Source organism: Ziziphus jujuba, chromosome 4 (genome assembly GCF_031755915.1).
Source record: "Ziziphus jujuba cultivar Dongzao chromosome 4, ASM3175591v1".
In the NCBI taxonomy this organism is placed as follows: Eukaryota; Viridiplantae; Streptophyta; class Magnoliopsida; order Rosales; family Rhamnaceae; genus Ziziphus; species Ziziphus jujuba.
This window is the reverse complement of record NC_083382.1, coordinates 8327819-8348924: the sequence shown is the minus strand read 5'-3', so window position 1 is coordinate 8348924 and position 21106 is coordinate 8327819. Positions and strand designations below refer to the sequence as shown.

General features: G+C 32.3%; 1 protein-coding gene and 1 pseudogene across 2 annotated transcripts; both read left to right on the top strand.

Moving 5' to 3' along the window:
- Window positions 1-4025: 4025 nt before the first annotated feature.
- On the top strand, window positions 4026-8529 carry LOC107416594 (wall-associated receptor kinase-like 3). Of its 2 annotated transcripts, none has more exons than XM_048472291.2 (4): window positions 4026-4300; window positions 5170-5800; window positions 6385-6501; window positions 7308-8529. In XM_048472291.2, the coding sequence occupies exons 1-4, from the start codon at window positions 4172-4174 to the stop codon at window positions 8489-8491; spliced, it is 2061 nt and encodes a 686-aa protein (XP_048328248.2). In that variant the 5' UTR covers window positions 4026-4171; the 3' UTR covers window positions 8492-8529. The 2 variants fall into 2 exon arrangements, with proteins under 2 accessions (XP_048328248.2, XP_048328247.2); XM_048472290.2 differs by having other exon boundaries at window positions 4027-4477.
- A 9690-nt stretch (window positions 8530-18219) lies between these two features.
- LOC125422083 (wall-associated receptor kinase-like 1) lies at window positions 18220-19866 on the top strand (annotated as a pseudogene).
- Window positions 19867-21106: the final 1240 nt, after the last annotated feature.

The window sequence follows — 21106 nt, the reverse complement described above, 5'->3', positions numbered from 1 at the left end:
CGTGATAGCTCCAACAATACAGTATTTTTTTGTTAGGAAAAAATATAAATCAAATAAAAAAGACTTTTATACGTTCAAATTTTTGAAATAAATTATTTTTTAACATTCTCTCATAGTAAGAAAGACCGCCACCTTTACTTTCGGTGCCCGAGCCTCCTCCTTCGATATCTCACTATCCATTTCTATATAATTTCTCCCCCCTCCTTTTTAACCACCTTGTCAACCGTGTAATGTCTTTACTGGTTTAGTCCTACTAATTTGTTTCTTGGCTTTGCGTCTTCTCCTTGATTAACTTGCTTCAGTTGTACATGTGTCTTTCCATTTTCCCAGCGGCTCTGTGTAGGGTCAAACGTTCCCTAATCCAAATGCATAATTACTAATTATTATTTCTTACTTTTCTTTTCTTTTTTTTCTTTGTTTTTTTCTTTTTGGTTTCCCTTGGCCGAGATATTTGATGTGCTATCGGACAGCTAGTTTTATTAAGGACTTGACTAAAAATCAACACAAGCGGATTACTTAGTCAAGATATTTTATAAGCAGTCATATCAACGTATAAAGCTTTGGTGACTTTAATAATCAATTTGTGGTCGCTAAAGTGGCTAACACAGTACTAGGACGGGTTGTAGTCATTTGTCGTTTTCTGGCTCAACAATAATCTATCAAAAAATGCCGGCTTAAGGAACAGACCGTATATTTTTAATAATTAATGACTGTTATATGTTAATTATATTACATTTTTATCCTAAAAAAAAAAACCCTTACATTTTTCAATTCAATTTTTTTCATTTATTTTATTTTATTTTTTAATAAATTTATTTATCAAAATTATTTTTTTCATTTACTTTAATTGTTCTCATCATCTCTAAAGTATTTGTTGATCTGTATGATTTAAAAAGAAATTTAGATATATATAAAATCATATCCATATCAAATTTGTAACAATTTATATAAAAAAAAATTAATTATACAAATTTGATCATATTGCTATTGGGGTTATGCAGAGATTGCTTATGCATTTGAGGTTTAATTGCTTATTGTTGTTAAGGGTATTGGTTATGTCAAAAGATTTGGATGGAATTTTATTTGGACCTAATGTGATTCAGGTGGTATACCATGATCTAACAGCTGTGATGGTTCTACAGCTCCAGGTGGAGAAGATTAAATCTCTTCCTACTTAACAACTTCTTCTCTACTCAATGCTAGGACTACTTCATCTATTTTTTTGGATATGGAGAAGGTTAAAAAGCAAGGATGTAATATTGTATGAAAACTAAACAATAGAATTAAAAAAATAAAGGGAAATAATAAAATAATTGAGGGTGAATCCTAATAAAAAAATGAGGCAAATAAATATAGTAATAAGTGTTTATTGAAAAATTAAAAATAAATAATGTAATATAAAGAGCGTTTTTAGATAATTTTTTGCTTAAATAACCCTCTAAAAGGGCTTTAAACGAAAAATAAACATGTTTTAGTAAAACTTAAATTTTGTCGAGATATAGAGTTGGATGGACCTTCGTACCTTTATTACATGCTTTTTAAAAGAAAAAGGAAAACTGAAGAAGACAAAACAAATCTAGATGCAAAGTGAGAAAAGAAAACCATAAGTAAGGTTGATTAAAAAGCAAGGAAGAGAAAAATTAGATAGAATGACGGAAGATGCAGACGAAACCACATGTAAAGATCTCAATTTTTAATGGAAAAAAAATATCTACACAAAATAAGGGAAGATATAGACGAAACCACATGCAAAGATCTTCATTTTTTATGAAAATCGAAAAAGAAAAAAAAAAAAAAAGAAGAGGAAAGATCTCCATTATTGCAGCAAATTGAAAAAAAAAAAAAGTAAGTATAGCTCAACACCATTTTAAATATTCAAATCATTAAAATTGATTAATTTGTAACAAAAAATTTATCATTTCCTAGGTCTCTAACAAATTTGATTGCAGTTATTTATGATTGCAGCCAAGATAGAAATTAGCGGGTTTCATTTTCCTTAGGAGGACAAATAGTTTATTTGTAATTATAAAGAGGTATTAAACATATCATAAATACAATTCATTTATTTAAGTGAAAGTAAATTAATATAAAAAGTGAGAATAAATTAGTGAAATACATAACTTAAAAGTCAAAAGTGCAAAAACGACATCATAAAAAAAAAAACAAAATGTAAAAAAAAAAACCAAATGGTTACTGAGTTCACCATTATTGAATGAAAAATGCTTTATGTTATTATATATGACTATCATAAATGAAATTCATATATTTATATGACATTTTAATTGATTACTCATTTACTTTTTCAAATTAGAATTTGAATTGGAGACCACTGTTCTCAACATTAATTAAGCAACTACTACTAAAATTCGATTCATTCATCGGCTTATCAACTATGGATTAGGAATATTGATTGATTTCTTTGATCTTCTTGTTTGCTCTTTTATATTAAACTTGTATATATACTGCTTCTAAATAAATAGGCCAGAACAAGGTAATTATAAGGAGTCGAAAAGCCAAGAAAGAAAAAATAATGGGGGCGAGGAGACCGGTGGTGCTTGTTCAACTGATTGGATTCTCATGTACTAAAAATGCACTACCATCATTTGCACTAACCTTAGGCAAGCCTCTCGTTGTTAAACGCGGGGGGAGATTCGATTCCATTTACTTGAAAAAAAAAATTATTTCCATTATATTAAATAGTTAAAAAAAGTATACTATGGGTAAGAAAATATTAAAATACAAAATGATAAAAAAAAATTAGTCTATGGGAGATTTTGTGAGGAAAGTATATACAATTGGATTTTGAGGGTTAAATTAATAAACAACAAAAATAAAAAATAAAAAATAAAAAATTTTAAAAGTCGAAAAAATTTGAGGGGTCACGTGCCCTTGGACCTCCATCCATGTAGGAAATCAGTATATCCGCTCAAGTCTAAGTCCTCCTAACTTTTCATTTTGGCCATATCACTAAAGCCCCCTACACCCTGACTTGGAAATTTCTTATTTAAATTGGTGTGGCCGCCATAATTTCTTATCTAAGTTAATGCACTTTTTCTGTTTACTTTTTTTTTTTTCTTCGAAAGTGAAGGTTGATGTGCCAATGGTACTCGAATAGAAGATATATTATTTAAATATTGATATATTTACTTTTACTTTTTACTGAGAATAATTGAGTTTGAAACCAACAAATCTACTATTCAATCGGTCGAAGATTCAGTGTAATGCTCAACACCATTTTGAATATTCAAATCAGTAAAATTAATTAATTTGTAACTAGAAATTAATCATTTTCCAGGTCTTTGACAAATTTGATTGCAGTTACTTATTAATGCAATTAAAATAGCAAATATCATGTTCACTTTTCTATCTAATTAAAAAAAATATTTCAAAAACAAAATTAAATAAATAAATAAAAACTCAATATACAAAATTAAAGGAACATCAAATCAATATTACTTGTCATATTATTATCCAAATAATAATATTAATAATAATAATATACTTTATCATCTAGTAACCATCACTAATGAAAAATAACAAAATTTTTACCGTAACTGGTAAAAGAACAGATGCAATATATATATATATATATATACACGGTCCTACCCAATGGGTACATAAAAACTCATTTTGGGGACACAAAAGTTAAACCATCAAACCATCCCTGGTTGGTAAGGCTGCTTTAGAAAAAATATATATAAAAAATAAAATAAAATTGCTTATACGTGGGTCCCACATGAATGTAAGGGGGAGTAAATTGTAATTTAAATCATTATTTTTAAATAATTTATTTTTAAAATTATAATATTAAAATAATAAAATTAAATTGATCATAGTCATTGATGAATAATAAATTCACTTGAAAATAGGAAAAGATTTGTCGAAAAGGAAAACAAATGTCAAATAATTTGAGAGGGGATCATATGTCAAATTTTCATTTCCAAGATTCCAAATTCTTTTGAGACCAATAATTGTCCTCAAACATTACTTGAGCAACTACTACAAAAAATTCGATTCACGCATAGACTTATCAATTATTGAATAGGAATTGAATAATTGATATAATTTTCTTGTTTGCTCACTTAATTAAACCAGTATATAATGATGATAAAATAGATAGGCCAAAGCAAGTTGATCAAGGAGGAGTCGAAAAGCCAAGAAAGAAAAAAGAATGGGGGCGAGAAGGCTGGTGGTGGTGCTCGTTCACCTGGTTGGATTTTCATGGCTGATCACTAAAAATGCACTACCATCATTTGCACTAACCATAGGCAAGCCTGGTTGTCAAACGGAATGTGGAAATGTAAGCATCCCATTTCCTTTTGGAATTGGATCCACAAATAATTGTTTTCTTGACAATTGGTTCGAAATAGTCTGCAACACCTCTACCTTCCCTCACACACTTTACCTTAAACGCCCCAATCTCCAAGTCCTCAATATTTCTTTGAAAAACTACCACGACAGGTCGTCACGTAATGCTGTGAGTAATTAATTCAAATATTATTAGGGATGAAAGAAGCACCATTTCTTTACATAAATGTTGTCTCTTGCAATTATCATTGTTTATTTTTATTGTATTAAGCACCATTTCATTTTCACCGGTTCTCTAGCAGAAAGCAGGTATGTCATTATTTTTTTTTTATTAACAATATATATATATATATATATATATATATATATATATATATATATATATATATATATAAGATTTATATAGTCTTAGATTTTTGCAAAGTGGTGACCGTATTTTTAAATTTTTTGAAATTTTAAGAATTTTATATGAAAAAGTATTAGAGAAAAATATAAATGAAATGAAAATTCATATTTTATCAGGTTAATCTCTTGGAATAAATGGTATTTCAATATGATATTAGAACCAGAGATCTTAGAAGTTCTAGGTTCAAAACTCTATAGTTCCACCAATATATATATATATATATATATATATAAGGATCCAAAAAGAAATGGGTTCAAAACTCTATAGCTCTACCAAAATATATATATATATATATATATATAAGGATCCAAAAAGAAGTTAAAAAAAATAGACAAGCTTTTAGAATAAATGGTATTTCAATAAGAAGCATATCTATAATAAAATTAATATTTATGCATATTAATTATGAAAATAATTTTCACTAACTAAAACTACTAATGGACTTTTGCCAACAGATTCAGTTCAGAAACCCAATAACTTTTTGGAATTGCACACACAAAGAAACCCGTGAAGCACTAAACTTGACAGGAAGCCCCTTTCTCTTCTCGGCGAGTGAGAACATGTTCACCGCGGTGAGTTGCAATGTACGAGCCTTAATGTCTTCATCAAGCTTAGATGAAGTTGAAGTTTCGGCTGGCTGCAAGTCCAAGTGCTCAACGACAAACCATCTGTTGAAGAATTGCTTGGACGGAGTGAATTGCTGCCAAACTACCATTCCTTCTTATGGGATCAAAACCTTCTCCACCACATTTCAACACGAGACAGATAAAACATGCAAGTATGCCTTCGTAGTAGACCAAGAATGGTTCATTTCCAAGTTCAACAATACAAAACTTGATTCCTTTCGCGATATGGATTACGTTCCTGCAACTTTAGAATGGAGCTTAAACAGGTATTCAAAACACCAAATTTACGGAACAAATCTATCCGCTTTACAACTTACACGGTTATTATTGAACAACTCAATCCGTTGCCTCGGAGATTCTTCCATTTCCTCAGTGAATCAGACAGCAGCACTGTCAGTGCAGGGTTGTTACTGCAAGGACGGCTTTGAAGGAAATCCGTATCTTTTGGATGGATGTCAAGGTAAAACCTCATCGATCAAAACTTCAACATTGATGGTGTTACTATATAAAATAAGGTTTCATTTTTATAAAGGAAAATTTCTCCTAGACTTTTTCAATTTTATCATAGTTATAGTTAGATTTTATATTTTTTTAAAAATAATTATTTAAATTTCATCTAATGGTTTTTAACAATTAAAAACCATAATTATATTTTTTTACATAATTATTTAATCATCAAATATTGATTTTTAACATTTTTTTGGTCTTTAATGATAAAATTTAACTAAAAAAACCAATAAATAGATTTATTCTGATAAATATAAAATACTAAAAAAAATTAATAACAATTTTTAATAGCATAATATCTAAATATAATTAGAACAAAATTAAAAAAGTTTAAATGAAATTAACATTTTTTTGAATAATTATAAAATAACTATCATGTAATCATTTATTATTTATGTAAGTTTGATCTCTCGAACAAAAAAATGAAAAAAATAGATGAAACCTAAAACGTAAATTTCATTAAACAAGGGTCACAACACGCACATGGTAATTTGATATTGGCTGTTACTTATGTAACTGATATATTTTACATGTTAGATATCAATGAATGTCAAATTTATCCCCATCCATGTCACATGCATGGAGCTGGAACTTGTGTGAACACCATTGGGTCGTATAAGTGCCGAAAGTCCAAGGTTAAAACGGGCCTTATAGGTATGTCTCCTTTTCTTTTAAATTTAAAGTAATGTTTTTTTTTTTTCCCTACAAAAATTCAAGACATGTTTATATATACTATAAGTAATCAAATAGGAACAATCCAACAATAAAAATCACTGTTTAATATATGCTTTTTATTATTTAAAAGGAAATTTTATTATTTTATTATAGAAAATTTATATGACGAATAAAATATTTGAGTAAAAATGAAAATAAAATATATGTTTATTTAAATAAATTTTGATTTTCCATGAAAGCATGCTAGAACTTTAGCTTCTTTCATTGGCTAGCAGATTTGATGCTCAAGAAGAGATTAATAAGCAAAAAAGGCCCTGTTAGAAAATAAGACAAGAAATTAATTAGATAAATAGGACAGTATTAACTAATAAATATCCTCCCAAAGTGAGTGGTGATGGCAAAGAGTTGAGTAAGCAATATATATTTATCGATGTATAGTCAATTTTGATGTGCTTTTTATTGTACAAATAAATAAGAAAAGTATTTTCTCAACAATAAAATTCTCCACCTCCAATGTCAAAATACATATGGGGAGAAGATGCCCAACACATGGAATTAGAAATTATTATTCTCGAGTTACAAATCAAAATTTAAATACAAGACCTGTAGCACAACTTCTGATGAAATCTAAAGGAAGTAGGCCAAGAATTATTGGTTACTTTTACCACGTCACTTATTTTCTATGCTGATCAGTGCCATGTAATTGTGATTTTTTTTTTCCTTAAATTATTTTGATAAGAGAAAAACTAGCTCGATGATTGATTGCGTACTTGAGTTTTGTATAGGTTTCGGTAGTGGTCTTGGAGCATTGTTTCCACTTATTGGCTCGTGGTATTTATACAATTTCATAAACGAAACAAAAGCCATTAAACGTAGAAAGCAGTTCTTCAAACGAAATGGTGGTCTATTGTTACAACAACAAATATCTTCAGAGGAAGTCAATTTCGAAGCAAAAACCGAGTTGCTCAATTCAAAAGACTTGCAGAAGGTCACTGACAACTTCAACCGAGACCGAGTTCTAGGTCAGGGAGGCCAAGGTACTGTTTACAAAGGAATGTTGGCAGATGGTAAAATTGTTGCTGTGAAGAAGTCTAAAATAGTTGATGAAGAGAAACTCACAGAATTCATTAATGACGTTAACATTCTTTCCCAGATTAACCATAGGAATGTGATTAAACTACTTGGATGCTGTTTAGAGACCGAAGTTCCACATCTTGTTTATGAATTCATACCAAATGGTACACTTTCCGAGTATATTCATGACCAAAATGAGGAATTTCATTTGACATGGGAAATGCGCTTACGAATTGCAACAGAAATTGCGGGAGCTCTTTCCTATTTACACTCTGCAACTCCCATTCCCATTTACCACCGAGACATCAAATCATCAAACATACTCTTAGATGAAAAGTTCAGAGCAAAACTAGCAGATTTTGGAACTTCAAAATCAGTAGCCATTGACCAAACACATGTTGCTACAATGGTAGATGGTACATTTGGCTATTTGGACCCTGAGTATTTCCAAACAAGCCAATATACGGATAAAAGTGATGTTTATAGCTTTGGTGTGGTGATTGTTGAGCTCTTGACAGGACAAAAACCGACTTGTTTAAAGAGGTCAAAAGAAGGACGAAGTCTAGCAACTTATTTCATCATGTGCATGGAGGAGAATCGCTTATTTGATATAATTGATCCTCAAATCCTCAAGGAGGGAAAAAATGAACAGATGTTGGAAGTTGCTAACCTCGCAAAAAGATGCTTGAATTTAAATGGAAGATACCGACCTACAATGAAAGAAGTGGCAACGGAGTTGGAGGCCATTCAGAAGTCAATCAAAACTGTTTCTGATCAACAGAATTTTGAAGAAGTTGAATCTTTGAGGACTGAAATAGCAGAGGCTTGGAACGTTTCCAACACAATTGGTTCAAACCCGTCTACATCCATTGATATTGCTTCATTGTTCGACTAATTGTCACTGTTGTCAAAATAAAATTACCTTTTTACTCTTCTTCGTTGTTCATTTTCATTCTCCGTTTAGAAAATGGATTTTTATTATTGTGACTTTTACTAGAGATATGTTTAACAAGTTGTTTTAGCCCGACTATATAATTTGTTTTTTTTCTTTTTGAATTTTTGAAGATACATCTATGTTTCAATTCAAAGAACCTATATATTAGCACCATCTGCCTCAGAGTTTATTGGCTTCTATAAATCAAAGTGTTACAATTATGGACAGATAAAAATATTCCTTTATTATAAATATTCAGAACATACAAAATAATTGCAATATATAAATGCAATGAAACAAACTTACAAATATTAAATATTAAAAACCTGGTAAAATTAGCAAGATCCACAGAAATTGATCTAAATTCAAGGCCTGAATTGTACAATATCTTTAAGACAGATTCGTCTCATATGGTATAAATGATCCTGCAATAACTGTCTTTCAAAGTACAGCAAATCAATTAGAGTTGTGAAATTAAACACCTCTAAAGCTCTCTTCTACGAACTTAATAAATCTATGCCTTCCTCTATCATACTACAAACTTAGACTTTCTTAGAATTTTAGGAGAAGAAGATAGAAAATATACTGTATTAATTTTCTATTTGGTTTTTGGTGGATTCAACTCTGAGAAAGAACCACTTATACATATAGCCCACAAGAATCATAGGAATTACAAAACTTTTTTAATACAAGTTTAAAATTTTTTTAATACAAATTAAAACAAAAATGGTTAAATAACTCAACTACCAATTCATTCAAAACTTTTGTAACTCTCGTAACTCCTCAATTTGATGAGTGCTTTGTGTGTATGTGAGTTAAGCCCCTGTTTTGGGCAGCAAGAACAGAGCCAAACAAAGTGGGGAGAGAGAGAGAGAGAGTGTGAGAGAGAGAGAAGGTGGACGTTAGTAGCAAATTTTGATAGAAGAGATCAGGGGGGAAGGGTTGTGTATTTATTGGTTAATGTCTACTTTTTATTCCTCAGGTCATAGCTAAAATAGCTTACACAGATACTAACTAAATAACAACATTTCATAAAAATTAGGAACGCAGTACTCCACTTCACAGAGTGGCTAACAACAAGGAAACAAATATAACAAATTCAAAACAAATCAAAGATAAGACCAGGTCATAAGAGACTAAGTAAATCAAAGATAAGACCAGGTCATAAGAGACTAAGTCATCTGTCAACCCAACGTCCCACGTGAGCCTTCTTAGCATGGCACATGGCTGCTACAAGAAGTTTTTTAAGACAAAGAATAACATATATGTCTTACCATGCAATTGTGCTTCCAGAGATCCATTATGCATCAGTTTGATAGACAAAAAAACCTTGTATCACCTTGAGTACTACACACCAACAGAGAAATTATGTTTTGGATGCTTAATTTTACTTCACAAATCCACTTCTTTATGCAATTCCAAAGGGTGTACTAGATAAATAACAAACATATGAGAAAATTCCAGAAGAAGAAAATAAATATTACAACTTTTCCAGAAAGAAAAAAATGGTACCTCAAAATTTTCTCTTTGCATCCCACAGTCTAGCTTCTTATCATGACAATAGTAACCTGACTACCTTCTTGTAGTGATACTTCCCAGGCATTTTCGAATCTGCTAAACTTATAAGATAAAAAAAGTTAAAGAGGATATGCTGCTAATCTCCAACAGATTTAGCTAAAATCAATGAAGCTTAACCAGAGAGATACCAAAATCAACACAAAATATAACGCATTGCCAACAACTTCAACAATAGAGACTGTAAACTTTTTAATTACCAAAAGTCTCGAGATCAAACTACAGGGCAAAAAATTTAGATATTGGAATAATACACCAAAACAATAATATCAATACAACATGAATGCATATGTATACATAAAAGAGACCGTAAAAAGGATCAACTAAATTCATAGTAACTTACAGCCAGTAAAGGATATGTAAACTAAAATTCTTTCTGAAAAAGATGATCAATGTAGAGAGACCTTGAAAGCGCTTACGGAGCCAGAGCCAAGTGATTGCATTTTGCCAATGGCAATTATTATTGAATATTAGAACATCTTCAATGACATTGCATTTTGCAATTATTCTTGTGTCAATGAGAAACACAAATTTGAGGGATGAAACAAGTACCATTTGGCTGCATAAATGTTGTGTCTTGCAATTATTTTTTAGAGATAATTTCACAACCTGAATTCCCATTGTACTTCAAAATGCATGGCTAATTACTTTTTCTTATTTCTTTTAGAAACTTCCTTTGTAGTTTGAATTTTTATGCATACTACATTTTTTTTTTTTTGTCAATTTCGTTTTTTTTTTTTTTGGGGGGGGAATACAGTATAAAATTAAACGAAAATTTTTAAGTTAAAGTACAATAAACCAGAACAATAAAATTCCCATCTCACTAGCAGACTAAAATTTAATATTTATATTTTATAGTGATAATATTTAAAATTATAACGTATTTAGAAATTAATTGTTTGAGCTTGCTATTACTTTTTGTTAACTCTACAGATAGCCTTTTCACATTATTATTTTTTATTTACTTGAAAAGATATACTATATCATTTTAATTATTTTCTCGTTCTGCCCATAAATTTCCATTCAATTTAATTTATATTTTATACTGAAAAAGGGAAAAATTGCAAATAATGAAAATTCAAAAAGAAGTTTATGCCGAAAGTAAAATTGTTGAAGTAAATTTCAAACTATAAGGAACTTTCTATAAAGATTAAAATAGTAGGGTGAATGTACAAAACTTTCAAAGTAGAAGGGAAGCGTATAGAATTATTCATAATTTTTTTATTATAATTAAGAATTATAAGCAGGAATGATCTTAATTTTTAGTGAATAATGGATTGCCAATTCTCCAATTAACCGAAAATAGAAGAATATATATTTTAAAAGGTACAAGCAGGTTACAGGATAATCTTAAAAAACATATAATAAATTAAACTTAATATTATACATATTATGAAAATTTTTCTACTAAAATTAAAAATTGAGTAAGCAACAGATTAAGGTCCGTATCCAATAACTTTCTGGAATTGGACAGGTAGGGAAACCCATGAACGCTTCAATTTGCTAGGAACTCCTTTGTTATTTTCCAACTTCAACAAATTCACTACGAGCTGCAATGTACGAGCTGAAATTAAAAATATTTACCTATTTAAATTTTTCTATATATAAAATTCAAATTTAAATTTAAATTCAAAAGTAAATATATAATAGTTTCCTTATATGAGATTCAAATTCAAATTCAACTATATTTTTTGATTTTTTGCAAATAATTAATTTTCTTATGTTAAACTTTTATAACATAATTTCATTATATTTATTATTATTATTGTTATTATTATAACTAATTAACAATATTTTGGATTTAAAAAGAAGTATAGATATACATACCATAAATATAGTTCCATTATTATATGTGTTAATTTGTATATTATAATACATATGAGTATCAAATTATATATAATTTATGGTATATTGTATATATTTTATTTTAATAGTATATATATTTTGATTATGACCTATATTTAATGCGCATGATAATATTAATTATAGTAAAAATTTGTATATATAATATTATAAATATATATTATTGTTTATTTAAAATTTATTTCAAAATAAAAATTGATTTTATATATATTTAGATACAACCATAAAAGGTAAAATATTTATACTTTTTCAAAATAATAAAATATATATTTTTTAATACAACCAGTAGAGGTTAAAAAAAAAAAACTTTATACTTTTAAATAGTTATTTTATTAAATAATGATTAATATTTTGATAGAATCATAAATAATTAAAAAATATATATTTTTGTTATTGATGATTTTGAAGGGAATTTGTAATGATAATACACTGGCATGTGGCACAAAACTCTTCTACTTTTATATATTATTATAAAATTATATTTTTATATATTTAAAATATATATAGGTATATATCTATATATATAATTTTATAAAAATTCCTATAACTATGTTTATAGGAATAAAAATTGCATAAAAATATATATTTTTTATATATTTATTATTCAAATATATAATAAAAAAGGGTGATAGCTGCTTTTTTGGGGAGTGGTCTCCAGGATCTTCCCCTATTGGCCCGACTATACTTAATCATATGATGTTGTGAGTAATTAATACAAATATTAGGGATGAAATAAACACCATTTTGTTACCTAAATATTGCATCTTGCGATTATTATTATTTCTTACTTTATTAAGAATCAAGTAGAAATCTTATATATTTTAGTTAATTCTAAATCACAATTATTAGCAACTTTAATGTGTATATTTAAAATACGTCAATATTCCTACTTATTTATAGACCATGACTTGAACTTGAATGTTCAGGATTTTGGAGTTTGTTACCATATTAAGTTATCATAATTTCCAAAGGTTTAAACAGTTGGTAATAAGTAGGCTCAAAATTATGCCTATTAAGTTATGTCAACAGAAATCATAACATTTACTTTCATGATACAAGTGCGTAAGAGGATAGTAAAAAAATTTTGCAAAGTGCTAACGACATGTTGAATATTCTTTTGAAATTCCAGTAGTTTTTAGCCATATACGTTTCTCTATATGAAGAATCGATCATATGACAAAAACTAATGTATACACATTTTATGAAAAAAAAAATAAAATAAAATATCTACCCACTAAAATTACGAATTGACGTGCCAACAGATTCAGGTAAAAAAATCCAGTAACTTTCTGGAATTACACAGGCAAAGAAACCCATGAATCTATAAACTTGACAAAAAGCCCCTTTTCCTTCTTGGTGATGGACATGTGAAGTCCAGCCACACCACCACTGCACCGACAGTGTGAAGACTGCTCAGCCACCATTGGTGACAATGGTTGCGGCAATTAACACCAAAAATGGTTTGCTCAACAATTGTGGGCACCTGTTAGAAGAAGTTGAAAATGGTGGCCATGCAACCGACTTAGTAAGGTTATAAATAGGCCCGTTGCATGCATATTCAAGCCAAGTCGAGCAAGCTCAATATCATCCCAAGTGAGGAGTATTGAGAGTAAACTCCGGGAGAAAGAGTGTTTAAGTTCTAGAAAGCGCTTAAGAGAAGAGTGAGCAATTCCAGAGAGAATTTGACAATGTAGAGAGAGGTGCCACGTGAGAATCCTCCACGAGAGAAGTTTTTATTTTTGTATTCTATTTCCAAGAGAGTAATAGAATTCTTTTTATTTTTCTTCTCATATTTCTTCTCTAAAGTGGTCAGAGAACCACAACAAGTAGTATCAGAGCTCAGGTCGAGAGCTTGGGTTCAAAATTTGAAGAAATAAAGCCTCTGTTCTTCAAGTTGGTCTTTCAAAAAGTTGCTCAAATAATTAATTTGATAATACCAGGTGAAATTACTCGACGAGAAGAGACCGACCAAGTTCGTCGGAGAGAAACGACGAGCCTAACGCGCCCGCACGTGCCGTTTGAAATTTTCTGTAGCACGCGCCGTCTGGAGGTTGAAGACGACCACATCAGCAGACACGTCATCGCACTCAGCCACGTCATCTGCCATGCGACTCGACACGTCGTCAGCCACGTAATCGCCACGTCATCTGCTACATGTTGACACATCAACACAATCTGCCACATCAGCAGAAGGTTTTGAAATTACGAAACAGCCCCTGAATTGTTGGAAATTACAGATTGACCTCTGTAGTTTCTGTATTTACAGATTGACCCAGAATTTTTATGAAATTACATTTTTGCCTCCAACATTCTGGTAATTATATTTTGACCCCGGAAGAGTCAAGTCCACCATTTTTTGCTGTTTCAAATGCAACGGTTAACTCCGTTTTGCTAAATTCGGCTCCATTTTCAGTCGAGGCATAATGTCAATGGAAGCATCATCTTCGGGAGTTATGGTTAAGCTCACTGCCACAAATTATACACTTTGGAGACTTCGGATGGAAGATCTCCTCAATTGTAAGGATCTGTTTGATCCTATAGAAGCTAAAGGAGAAAACCCCGATCCTAGCAAAGAAGCAGAATGGAAGAAATTAAACAAGAAAACAATTGGTCAGATCAGGCAATGGATCGACCACAGTGTCTTCCATCATGTAGCGAAGGAAACGGATGCATATACCCTCTGGATAAAATTGGAGGACATGTACCAGGCCAAGACTGCTCAGAACAAAGCCCTGTTGCTTAAGCGATTGGTAAATCTAAAATTACAGAGTGGAACTTCTGTAGCCGAGCATACCAGTGAGTTCCAGAGCTTGGTAAATCAACTATCTGCTGTGGATTACCAACTAGGGGATGAGGATCAGGCCTTCCTACTTCTAAGCTCTCTTCCAGATAGTTGGGAGACATTGGTAGTCTCTCTCAGCAATTCGGTCCCGAATGGCAAACTTACTATGTCTATGGTTAAGGATGCCCTATTTAATGAAGAAGTCAAGAGAAAGGACATTGGCATGGATCAGTCACATGCCCTCGTCACAGATAGAGGAAGACAGCAAAGAGGTGGTCGAGATAGGGGGAGAGGCAAAAGCAAGAGCAGAGGCAGATCTACAGAAGGCAGAAAATTATCATATAAGTGCTATCATTGTGGCCTGAAGGGTCACATGAAGAAGAACTGCAGAAAGTTGTTGAGAGAGCAGAGACTCCAAAGTAATCAGCCGAAGAAGGATGGAGAGACACTAGTCACTGTTACAGGAGAAGTGGCACTCTGCTCCACCGAAGAAGAGACATGCCTTCATATATCAACCCAAGATGTTAAGTGGGTAGTCGATACTGTAGCATCCTACCATGTCACTCCACACAGAGATTTCTTCAAAACGTACAAAGCAGGAGACTTTGGTACGGTAAAGATGGGAAATTCCAGTTTCGCAAAGATTATGGGAACTGGTAATATTCAGATAAAAACGAATGTTGGTTGTACAATCACTTTGAAGGATGTCCGTCATGTTCCAGATCTTTGGCTTAATCTACTTTCGGGAGCAGCCTTAGACAAGCAAGGCTATGATAACTACTTCAGCAAAGGCACATGGAAAATGACGAAAGGTGCCATAGTTGTCGCCTGAGGACATATTTATGGAACATTGTATAAAACTCATGTGAAGATATGTGCAGATAGCCTCAATATTGCAGAAGGAGAGGCGTCTTAAAATCTGTGCCACCAGAGACTCGGTCACATGAGTGAAAAAGGATTGTCCACTTTGGCAAGGAAGAAGCTTATCACTGTTTGCAAGGATGCTGTGCTAGATCCTTGTAATCACTACTTGTTTAGTAAGCAACATAGAGTCTCCTTTAGTTTCTCTGCATCGAGAAGATCAGAGTTACTTAGTCTGGTGCACTCTGATGTTTGTGGTCCTATGGAGGTGGAATCATTATGTGGCAACAAGTATTTCTTGACATTCATTAATGATGCTTCTCAGAAGGTATGGGTATATTTCTTGAAGACAAAGGACCAGGTATTGGATTACTTCAAACTGTTTCATACCATGGTAGAGTGTGAAATAGGAAAGAAGCTGAAATGTCTCCGCTCAGATAATGGAGGCGAGTATACTTCCAAGGAGTTCGATGCCTACTGCAGAAGATAAGGCATTCGACATGAGAAGACGGTCCCTCACACCCCACAACATAATCGAATAGCCGAAAGAATGAACCAAACCATTATGGAAAATTTCAGAAGTATGATCAGTATGGCTAAGCTGCCAAAGCCATTCTGGGGAGAAGCTGTTCGTGCCGCCTGCTATTTAATCAACAGATCACCGTTAGTACCTTTGAATTTTGAAATTCCGGAGAAAATGTGGTCGGGTAAGATTCCCTCCTACTCTCATTTAAGAGTGTTTGGTTGTTTAGCTTATGTACATGTATCCAAAGAGCTTAGACAGAAGCTCGATGCAAGATCTACTCTATGCATCTTTATAGGATATGGAGATGAAGAATTCGGATACAGGTTATGGGACCCAAAAACAAAGAAGGTTATTAGAAGCAGGGATGTAGTATTCCATGAAAACCAGACAATGGAAGACATTGAAAAGCCCATAATGTCTCCCAATTGTAGTTCTAGTGCCGAGAATTTTGGTTCTAATCCAGCACCAGCACAAAAAGTCACAGAGGATAATGAGGTGCATGAAGATATACCAGAAGCAGACCAGGAGGAAGAAAGCCAAATCGGTAAGCATTCCACTTGCAAATCATTTCAAGTTGAGCAAGAGATTGTGCCCCTCATCCAAAGAAGAGATAGAGGAGATGGCTTCAGTACCATATTCTTCAATGGTAGGAAGTCTGATGTATGCAATGGTGTGTAACAAACCAGACATTGCTCACTCAGTAGGTGTTGTGAGCAGATCTCTTTCAAATCCTGGAAAGAAACACTGGGAAGCAGTCAAATGGATTCTCAGGTATCTTAAAGGTACATCGAAGCTGTGTTTATGCTATGGGGGAGGTGATCCAATCTTAGAAGGCTATACAGATGCAGATATGGCCGGAGACCCTGATAATAGAAAGTCTACATCAGGTTATCTCTACATTTTTGCGGGGGAGCTGTGTCATGGCAGTCAAGATTGCAGAAGTGTATTGGTTTATCCACTACTGAAGCAGAGTACATTGCCGCAGCGGAAGTGGGTAAGGAAATGTTGTGTTTAAAGCGTTTTCTCACAGAATTGGGCATCAAGCAAGAAGACTACAATATACATTATGATAACCAAAGTGCCATAGATTTGAGCAAAAACTCAATGTATCATTCCCGTACAAAGCAGATTGACATCCGCTATCATTGGATACGTGAAGTAATAGATCAACAGTTGCTGAAACTAATAAAGATCCACACAAAAGAGAATCCAGCAGAAATGTTAACAAAAGTTGTTGCTCAAGAGAAGCTGAAGCTATGCAGAGACATAGCTGGAATGGATGGCAAATGACCATCAGTTTTTAAATGCAGCTGGAGGGGGAGAATTGTGAAGTCCAGCCGCACCACCACTGCACCGACAGTGTGAAGACTGCTCAGCCACCATTGTTGACAATGGTTGCTGCAATTAACACCAAAAATGGTTTGCTCAACAATTGTGGGCACCTATCAGAAGAAGTTGAAAATGGTGGCCATGCAACCGACTTAGTAAGGTTATAAATAGGCCCGTTGCATGCATATTCAAGCCAAGTCGAGCAAGCTCAATATCATCCCAAGTGAGGAGTATCGAGAGTAAACTCCGAGAGAAAGAGTGTTTAAGTTCCAAAGAGAGCTTGAGAGAAGAGCGAACAATTCCAGAGAGAATTTGACAATATAGAGAGAGGTGCCATGTGAGAATCCTCCACGAGAGAAGTTTTTATTTTTGTATTCTATTTCCAAAAGAATAATAGAATTCTTTTTATTTTTCTTCTCATATTTCTTCTCTAAAGTGGTCAGAGAACCACAACAGGACAAACATGTTCATCGCGGTCAATTGCAATGTTTGAGACTCAATGTCTTCATCAAATTTAGATGGCAGTGAGATTTCCTCAGGCTGCAAGTCCAAGTGCTTAACAAACCACAAACCACTATAACAATATCTGCAATGAAGTGAACTGCTGCCAAGCCAAACTACCATTCCTTCTCATGCAATAATGGCCTTCACTACACTTTTCAACCCGAAAGAGATCAAATGTGCAAATACGCATTTGTGGTAGGCCAAGATTGGTTTATGTCAAACAATACAGATTTCGTTACCATACGCGATATGGACTATGTTCCTGTAACTCTAAAATGGAGCTTATACGATTCAAAACAACAAATTTTTGGAACAAATAAATCCGATGAACAACTTGATTTTTTGTTAGGGAAGAAATCAATCCGTTGGTACAAAAGTGCTTCCATCTCTTCAATAAATCAATCAACGGCGCTGGAATGCTACTGTGGCTACGGCTTTGAAGGAAATTAATATCTTTTGGATGGATGTCAAGGTAAAACATAATTGACAGAGTAGTAAATAATATTCTACCTCCTTATAACATATATATACCTTTTTTGAGTGCTTGATATCAATACAACCAAAGGCTTTTTTATATACCAATGCTTCAGTGCTATCTTTGATTTTGCAGTTTAATATAAAAAAAAATAATTCGAGATTTACTTGCTGTACCTTTTACATATTAGATATCAACGAACGTGAAATTGATCCCACCACATGTCATGGAGCGGGAACTTGTGTGGACACTATTAGATCATATGAGTGCCGAAAGATTAACGTGAAAATTGTCCTTAAAGCTATGTCAGTCCAATGGTAAAATATATATATATATATATATATATATATATATGCATGTTCATGTAGAAAACAATTTAATTTTTATTTTCTGATTATAAAAAAATTATAACCAATAAAATATCAAGTTAAAATGAAAAGAAAATGTATACATATGCACTTATCTCAACAATATTCAAACACAAGACTACTAGTAATTTATCATTTTATAGCACTACTTTTCATGAAGACTAGAGGAAGTATGTTAAGAATGATTAAATTAGCAGGCGCATGCTGCTGAGTGCCATCTCTCTAGATATGATTCACATTTTTCCACGAATAATTATGAAACAGAAAAAAACTAGCTTGACAATTTCATAAACTTGAGCTTTGTACAGGTTTCGGCATTGGTCTTGGAGTGTTGTGTTTGCTTATTGGCACACGGTGTCCACAAAAATTCATAAAGAAAAGAAAATCCATCAAACATAGAAAACAGTTCTTCAAACGAAATGGTAGTCTATTGTTACAGCAACACATATATTCAGGGGCAGTACAATTTCATGCTAAAACCAAGGTGTTTAATTCAAAGGAGCTACTCAAAGCCAATTCAAATAAAATTATAGGCCAAGGTGGCCAAGGTACTATTTGCAAAGGAAAGGTGGCGGATGGAAAAAGCGTTGTGGTGAAGAAATCTAAAATAGTAGACGAAGAGTAACTTGTGGAATTCATTAAGGAAGTTTTCATTCTTTCACAAATTAATCACAGGAACGTGGTTAAACTATTCGAATGCTGTTTAGAGACCGAAGTTCCGCTTCTTGTTTATGAATTCATACCTAATGATAACTTTCCAACTATATACATGACCAAAAAGAGGAATTTCCTTTTACATGGGAAATGCGTTCACGAATTGCACTGGAAATTGCAAGTGCTCTCTCCTATTTGCACTCTGCAGCTTCCTTTCCCTTATACCATTGCAACATCAAGTCTTTGAACGTACTTTTAGATGACAAGTGCAGAGTGAAAATTGCTGATTTTGGAAGTTCAAAATCAGTTACCATTGACCAAACACATGTTGCGACACTGGTACATGGTACATTTGGCTATTTGGATCCTGAGTACTTCCAATCAAGCCAATTTACATAGAAAGGCGATGTCTATAGCTTCGGTGTGGTAATCGTTGAGCTCTTGACGGGACAAAAAACAATTTATATAAAGTGGTTTAAAGAAGGAAGGAGCCTAGCAAATTTTTTCTTCATGTGCATGGAGGAAAATCGTTTGTTTGATGTAGTTGATCCTAAAATTGGTAATAAAGGAAGTAAGGAACAAACCATGGAAGTTGCTAATCTTGCATGAATTTGAAAGGAAGGCATCGACCCACAATGAAAGAAGTGCCAATGGAGTTGGAGGCAATTCAGAAATCAACCAAAACTTTTTTGAATGAACAGTCTCATGAAGAAGTTGAATATGTAAGGCCTGAAATAACATAGCCTTAGGATGTTTCCACACCAACTGGTTCACACATAAACACTGGTAATAATATTGCTTCACCAATAGATGCATTACCACTCTTAGTTTCCAAGTAATGGTTATTAGAAATATTATATATTTGTACTTTAATTGCCTTCGTTGTTGGAAAACAAACTGAATTGTTTCTCCAGTTTTGGTAATCTTTCATTTTATTTCTCGTTCTCTATTAATTTTTCTTTCTCTTTTTCCTTTGTTTTTTTATTTTTATTCTTTTAAGGTAATAGAATATGGACAGGGTCACAGCAAGGCCCTATGACATCTTAGAATTTACTAAAGATAGAAAAACTGCAAGAAAAATATGTAGAGCTAGAAGAAGAAGAAGAAGATTAAAATTGCTGACTTGGATAACGGAAATTAGTCTAACCGAATGTTGACAAGGCAAGCATTGAATTTGAAAGAATTTACAAAGCGGATTTTACCTCCAAGGACTCTGTTTTCAGCCTTGCATCCTCTGTTATATTTAATAAGATTATATTACTGTTTGCATGCAAATATTTACAAAAACAGCTAGTTTTAAGAAATTATTTTTTAATAAGGAACCCAACTAAAAACCTTATCTCAATCCAAAAATATTAAATATATATATATATATATATCCAAGTTCAAAAATGTTGAGGTTATGGCAAAAAACTTGTAGAACAAAAGAAAAAACAAATCAACTGCATGAAGAGTTTCCTACTTACAGGGGAAATTAATAAATCCACTGTATTCGAAAATCTATGCCCTAATTAATGGCCGACAGATCGACTTTATTTCATTTTATCTCAAATTATATCATTAATATTTTTTTGTTGATGCTAGAAAATTGCTTCTAGCGAAGCTTCTTGTCATTGCTTGATCATTAAATAGTTTATGA

Excerpts from the sequence above, each read along its gene's own strand:
- LOC107416594 (XM_048472290.2), top strand. The coding sequence starts at position 4,172 with ATGGGGGCGAGAAGGCTGGTGGTGGTGCTCGTTCACCTGGTTGGATTT. Across the intron at positions 4,478-5,169 it reads ACAGGTCGTCACGTAATGCT|ATTCAGTTCAGAAACCCAAT; the intron begins GTGAGTAATTAA and ends TTTTGCCAACAG. Across the intron at positions 6,502-7,307 it reads GGTTAAAACGGGCCTTATAG|GTTTCGGTAGTGGTCTTGGA; the intron begins GTATGTCTCCTT and ends AGTTTTGTATAG.